Below are 7,133 nucleotides of genomic sequence, written 5' to 3' on the forward strand. Positions count from 1 at the left end.
GGCGAGAGCTGTATAATATAATGAATACTCTGTCTCTATCAAAATTTGTCTAGTTGACTGCACAAAAGCCCCCTGCCCCCCGTATTCTCATGCGACGTAGTTTCGATAGGGAGAAGTGTACACTCTACTTTCAATTCAAACATTCTTGTAGTGTTTCGCCACAAGAGGTCGCAGGCTGCTCAGTATGCCTGTCCAGTTTTCTACGACAAGTAGTACCATGGAATTATACGTTTGTACTGCCCAGAGCAGCGCGCTCGCTGGCACAATGCGAGGGTGGCCCAACCGTGCCATATACATCGCTTCCAAGGCTAGTCCGCCTGGCATGCTTGCAGGGTCCCGCTAGACACACCATCGCCCAGGCCGCTAGCTGCCGTGCTCTGTGCGCCGGCCGCAATCAAACATTGTCTGGCTTTTGCACGGCAGGGCTTAACGCAGACAACGCGCATGTACTTTGAGTGTTCCTGCAAGGCTAAAAGCAGCCGCGCTAGAATGGTATTAGGTGTCTTTCCCCTAGGGCTCTGCGCGACGCGCGCACTCTTGGCCATCTCCACTGCTAGCTCCGTCACGGCCCAGAGGCGGACAGGTAACCTTAGGGGGTCAAGGTAGCAAATTGCGATTACAGTATCGCAGTCGCATCAATCGCTTCTACTGCTACCATACGACTCAGGCTGTACTGCGTCCTTCTGCTATCAAGAGATTGAACCACTATTACCTGCTGGTTTTTACGGACGTACGAAAGCTCTGGCTTCCCTTGACCGCACTCTGACGACGAATTTCTAACGTCTCGTCAAGCAGCAACACGGTCCGTTCGCTTTCTATGCCCATCATTGCGAGTACTATTTGCATCCTTTCCTACCTCGTCGAGAGTGTCACATGCCGTTTCCAGCGTTGTTAGGTGTAGTGCGGAGTAGCCTTCGTGCCTGCACACGGCGTAGCCCGTAGCCAGTCGGCGCTTTATCAAGTCAAATTCATCAACTTACGTAGAGAACCTCCAAGGAGCTGCTGCCATAAATAAAGCATTCAATTGCGGAGGTATAGATGCTTAATGCATACACAAAGACATATGTATCGACCAAATTTCCGTTCGATTCGCTCAAAAATTCTCAAAACAGCCGAGACTTGAGCCGATCGCGGACGATAGTCGGTTCAGCAAGTCCGCAGCGAATTGCTTCCCTCGCACAGGAGGTTCTTCAAGCACTTTTGAAATGTCTTCCGAATGCTCGCAGATAATGTCAATCACTGCTCGCCTCATCTGACATTGAGCATCTGTGGTCGAAGCGTATAACTCTGGTATGCAGTCAATGAACCCCTGGCTCGTCCATAAGCTTTTGGCCTTGGTCTTGAGTTTTCCCAAATCGTAGACTTGAAAATCATCGATGCCGAAATAATCCGTAAATTGGTACACCCGCACATCTCGTGTGAGTCTCTCATCATCAGTACACTTGTTACTGTCCGAGCAGCAGCCACTCGGTTCGAAACTTGCCTGGCGCATTCAGTTCATATCGGACTCGTCAGAGTAATTCCGTAGATACGTATATCGAATTACTCTGGCATATGCTTGAACGCTTCTTTCAGAGAAACTGAAGTCTCGGTTCTATTCTCGATAAATCGAGCCGCAACATTGTGACCATCTTGTCCAGTGTACTTGCCTAGCAATGCCTTGGAAAAGTAAGGACTCTGGGTAGCGAGAACACTGCTATGGGCTTGGGATTCAGTATAGTGGTAAAGAAATGTGGAACGGTGTTGAAAGACTACTGGTAGTCGCAGACGAGTCTACATCAAAGAAGCGCGGCTGACTCACACTGTTTATGCTTAGAATAATCAATGCTTTGCGATGTTTTCACGCTAATAGCTTGATCGCTACACTTCACTGCAAGTTTTGAGATTGGGCATTAAAGGTTCTCCGTAGTCTGCTACAGTATAGTCTTCCGTGCTTCTAGCTGTGTACCTTGTAGAGCCTGCCGATACTCTGCCGCTGATTTTCCAATACACAATCCTAAGATCGACCGAGTTTGATAGAGGTGGGGGTTGGGCATATTCCGATGTAGCTTCTCAAGCCACTCGTCGGCCACGCTGACCTTGGGCGACCGCAGTAATCTCAGCAGACACTCATCCTCGTTGCTCAGCACTGCCTCAGATAAAGCGTCTTGAGAGATGGCGCTGTTGAGCTGTATCTCATTGCGGTTCAACAGCCACTCAACAAGATGCGCTCTCCGTCCGCATGCGGCAATGACAAGAGCAGTCCGGCCGCGGTTTGGCCATCGACACTCATCATCATATGGTTCACTCTCATCCGTGCTGGCGGACTGTTCGCTCCCGTCCGTCTCGCTAGCGCATTCTATATCCTCAGCCGTCCAGCAAGGGTATTCTTCGTTCACGCACGAGCCGTTGTTATATAACAATTCTGCCATTTCCACACTGCCACTCTCAGCTGCTATGGCAAGCACGCCCGGGGAATTTTTGATCTGCGCCTTTGCATTGCTTTGCAAGAGAAGTTTGGCTATTTCCACATTGCCCGTTCGCGCAGCATGCTCAAGAGGCGTCATGTTCCGGGAGCCACCTCTGGCAAAAGCGTCAGCCTGTCATTCAAGTAAGAGGCGAGCCAGTTCTGTGTTGCCAGCGTCAATGGCCTCTGTTAAAGGCGTGCCTCCTCCCCTAGGCCATCGCTCATTGAGGTTGATGTCATTTGTGCGTTCTAATAGCATGCTCCAGAGTTCCTTTTCTTTACAAGCCGCCCAGTCGAATAATGGCATGCCGTTCGTTTTGAAGCTCACGTCGACGTCAGGTTCCCGAAGTATGAGCTTGGCGACGTCGTCAAACCCGTTTTCGAAAGCCATGGCAAGCGCGGTGACTTTGCGCTCCGGCTCCCGCTTGTTAACATTTTTCGTGGCTCTCAGTGCTATTTTGGCGAGCTCCAGTTTATCCCATTTTGCTGCATAGAATAATATGTCGTTGTTGTAAAGCCTTTTGTTGAATTCATACGCCGAGTGACAGGTTTGCAACAAACTGTTGGCGTCAGGGCGACTCAGGTTGTCCAGTATGATTTGCAATATTACATTTGGGAGCGTTAACAGTGAACGCCTGTGGCACCGCTGCGAAACATCGGAGCACTCCGCCATGTTGTAAATCGTCAGATGAGAGAATAGCACAATGCTGCTGTCTGTGATGGAGGGGGGAGGCAAATGAGAGACGCGCCGCGTAGATCGGAACACGAGCATCACCCTATGCCTGAGCGATTTTCAGGAGGGCGAGAGGTGCAAAGCACGCGGGGCTAGGCAGAGCAGGTGGCCGCACGCTTGCTCTAAGAGACGCCGCACGTTTGTCACTGTATTGGTTTCTTTGCTGCGTATGATTCAGATCACAGTCGGTGGTTGAACTGCTTCCACAATGTGTTGGATGGTCTCGCAGGTTGCAAATGTGCGAGAAATGCGGAGGCAAGGATAAAAGAATCTTTGCCAACAGTCGGGCGACCGCTTAAATGAGTGGGCGGTGCTGCAGCAGCAGCTAACCATTCAGGGCATCAAGGTACAAGACCGTGGAGCCAGCGCCTCAGAGAATACATCAGTCGCGCATGCAGCGGCCGTGGTCGCGTTTGCCTGGATTTGGAGGAGGATGGCGCTGTAGTGCGTGGGGCTCACGTTGCGGCATGGCCTGGTTCTGATTGTGGCATCTCGTAGCTCTGGCCTACCCTAGAGGTAGCAGGACAGGGTGAGTGGATGTCCGTTGCTGACGGGTATTGATTCAAACATATATATGCCATTAGGCGTGACACTGCTACGGTCGGAGGATGATGACGGGACCAGTATTCCAGGGGCAATTAGTGAGAACATGGGCGCGATGCACCTAGTTAGGCGCAGCATCTGCAGTGGTGATGTCAAGATGGCTCCTAGTCTGACGTCGCTTTTGCTGCTCTCTTTTCGCCTCAACGCACAGAGTCTGCAAGAACAAGTGGAGAGAAACTTTGCTTCTAAGTCGACTTGTCTCCAGCTGCGGCTCTCAAGGGTGCGCAGGTAAGAGATAGTGATCCCCTCGCCTTGCTGACAGTCACGCAGTGCATGCACCGTATGTCGCTCAAGATTCTCGTTCAACTCTCTTGTGCATTGTTACTACAGGCGTGATTGATGCGACACGCATCCTCGAAAATCCCTGCATCCGATCCATCTGCCCCTATGGGTAGTCCATTTGTTCGAATCATTCCTGCATACCGCTCAGATATACTGTTGAACTCATGGACGTTTCGCAGCGATAGGACAATGTCTGGTTGAGTGTCGTCGAGAGCCTGGGCTAAACCACAACCAACGGGCGACAGTGCCCACCACCCAACGAATTCGCCGCCGTCGGCCAAGAGATCAGACCAGACACCGAGGCCGGGCACGGGCGTGCCGGCTGCCAATCGTGCGGCGTGATCGTCGGTGGCTTCTTGCTCGGTGAGCGCTCGCTGGTGTATGAATCGAAAGACTTCAGGACGCGAGTTGAGCTCTTTGAAGTGGACGAGGTGCGCCTCGTTCAGCGGCTGAAGATGCAGCCGTGGTGTACTCATATACTCTTGTACCATGTTGTGTGATGGTAGAGATCTTGGCTTTGGGGTTGCATTGGGGACCTGAGAGGATAGAATCTAAAATCGGCTTATCAGATACATCGTCGTGCACGCCGGATGAGTCACTCGGGATGGTAGTGGCAAAGGCCCTTCAATCGAAGAGAATAGATATGCAAGAAGTACATGTAATTTCTGAAAGGGACCGGACGTCACACAACCTCATGGAGGTGCCTCTGAGTTTTCGTGAGGTCCAACTGAATGTTGCTCCTCCCCAGCGCTGATAGAGTGCTGGTAGCGGGCACACAGCGACCAGCCGACGCGGTAAGCGACTTGAGCACAGGACCAGTCGAACAATACGCCAGCCTAGTCTAGGAAGATGACGGATGGATTTCCTGCTGAAAGTGTGTCCACAGTCAGGCGAAGCCATCGTCCAAGCTCTCTTTGCCCCAACTGGCGCCTGCAACCTCTTTGCTGAAAGGACATGGGTGGCTGTCCGATACAAAGGGGATATAGTCCGACGGGAAAAAGAACACCTGTACCCATCTATCCACTGGTCCCCAAGGCGGGAAATACATGCCGACGGGTATTGTAAAAGTGAGCCATGCGGTTGCAATCAATATTCCTGCGAAATGACCTACCGTGCGGTGCAGCTGTGGCGGCGGACCCTAGTGAAGACATCTAACTACGGAGTGATGTTTGATTATTCGCGTATCTGAATAATAACAGAGTATTAATACCAAGCACCACCGATAATGCATGAAAATATTTTAGAACTGCCACACAATCTAATTCATCTTGGCGTGCCTATTTGTTCTACATACTATGTAGTAGTATCGCAGTTCGCTAGGAGATCTTACTACGGAGTAATAATCGACCATGGTTGCATACCAAGCACATGGTTCGGATGGCAGGCTGAGCCGCCCGGATCCCGCAGTTATTAGTAATTATAGTTCATCCAAACCATGGCGTCGCAGTCCCGCTCCAGTTCCATTGTGGCGACCAGTGATCGGAATGGTCCGAACTGTTTTGGTCTTGGTCTGGTCTAGACCGCCAAGACTTGGTCTGGCCATTTCTCCAGACCATGGTCTAACCGGTCCTTGGCTGGTCTGCTGTAAATAGATCAAGCTGGGGGGTGGCTGGTGGCGGTAAGTGGCTGTAATTTTGTCCGTTACGGTTAGGCGGGTTCGTTTGCTTTTGCTCCGAAGGTTTTATCCATTTAATAAAATCGTAGCCTGCAACACTACCGCATCGTCTTGCTTTATAGTTATCAAGTCCTATACTATAATGCCAACACAGGAATTCCTCAACGGATTAGCCTTATTAGTTTTATTGGTCCAACCGGTCTGCCACTTTGTCTGAGCCCCCAGATCAACCAGACTAGACAGACCATTCCGATCATTATGGCAGCCTAATAACAAGTCGCGGACAGAACGTTATATGAACTTGACCCGCCCCTCGTGTGTGGTTAGATGCGATTCTGTATTCTTATAAAAGTGCTTCTTTGTCTTTCTTAGATATACAATATTCCTATAAACGATTTTATAGTAGGTATGCTATAGGTCTAACCTACTAGCTAGTTAATTAACCTACTAACTGACTAGCTACTAAACAGCTAGTTGACCAACCTGCTAGTCGATTAACTGCTAATAGCTATTTAATCAACCTACTAACTGACTAGCTACTAAACAGCTAGTTGACCAACCTGCTAGTCGATTAACTGCTAATAGCTATTTAATCAACCTACTAGTTAACTAGCTGCTGTACAGCTGGTTGATTGACCTGCTAGCTGACTGGCTGCTGGCTGGCTGGTTGGCTTTCTAGTTGTTGAATTACTGGATCCTATTCGCCACGCTCTCGGCGTGGCCCTAGTGTTTCAACCTCGGATACAGGAATGCAAAATTCGGTTTGTCCGCAACTCACCTATAGGTTGCCGTAGATCACTGGTGGCGACATGCCCGCCCACCACGAGGCGACCACGGAATTTACCATGCGCAGTTCCATCTAAAAATACGGCCGAGATGCACACGCTTGGCGAACTGGCCACACTCTAGACTTTACTTTTCAATTACTCTAACCCTCATGAACTGCGCTGTGGAGTAAGAGGTTGTGGACCTTGCTTACGATGTCATTCCTATTGTTTATGACTGGATAGCATAAAAATGAGAAGTGGACAGCTTCGCTACGTGAGATCTCGTAGTCTAGCGTGCCTCTTAGCTCTATTTTGCATATTTCGGTTACTTCGGTACCCAAATCGCTAGAATAGACACTAGTTCATTTTAGTATAGACTTACGAGCACCCCGAACTAAACAACAACCTCTCACACCATTCAGCGCGATTGCGGAACTCGGCGATAGACAGTAGCAAGTATGACTATTATGGCTTTGAACTCCAATTAGCCGAATAATTATCTCATGTCTCTATACATCGAATGAGATTAGAAAAAACCTTGCAAGCCACGAGGCAATCCACCCCCAGTAGGCGGTAGACAATGTACCTTTGTGTTGCCGCGTGAGCAATATAAGCACGATACTACCGAAATACAGAAATCGACCTGAAGAAGAAGAAGAAGAAGAAGAAGAAGAAGAAGAAGAAGAA

At 49.8% G+C, this 7,133-nt stretch overlaps 1 protein-coding gene across 1 annotated transcript; it reads right to left on the minus strand.

The window, feature by feature from the left end:
* Positions 1-1,093: 1,093 nt before the first annotated feature.
* On the minus strand, positions 1,094-4,555 carry BBA_09910 (ankyrin repeat protein; the record flags this gene model as incomplete). Its single annotated transcript, XM_008605007.1, has 6 exons — positions 1,094-1,448; positions 1,547-1,703; positions 1,949-2,579; positions 2,775-2,964; positions 3,535-3,684; positions 4,206-4,555. The coding sequence occupies 6 exons, from the start codon at positions 4,553-4,555 to the stop codon at positions 1,094-1,096; spliced, it is 1,833 nt and encodes a 610-aa protein (XP_008603229.1).
* Positions 4,556-7,133: the final 2,578 nt, after the last annotated feature.

Source organism: Beauveria bassiana, assembly GCF_000280675.1.
Source record: "Beauveria bassiana ARSEF 2860 unplaced genomic scaffold BBA_S00074, whole genome shotgun sequence".
NCBI lineage: Eukaryota > Fungi > Ascomycota > Sordariomycetes > Hypocreales > Cordycipitaceae > Beauveria > Beauveria bassiana.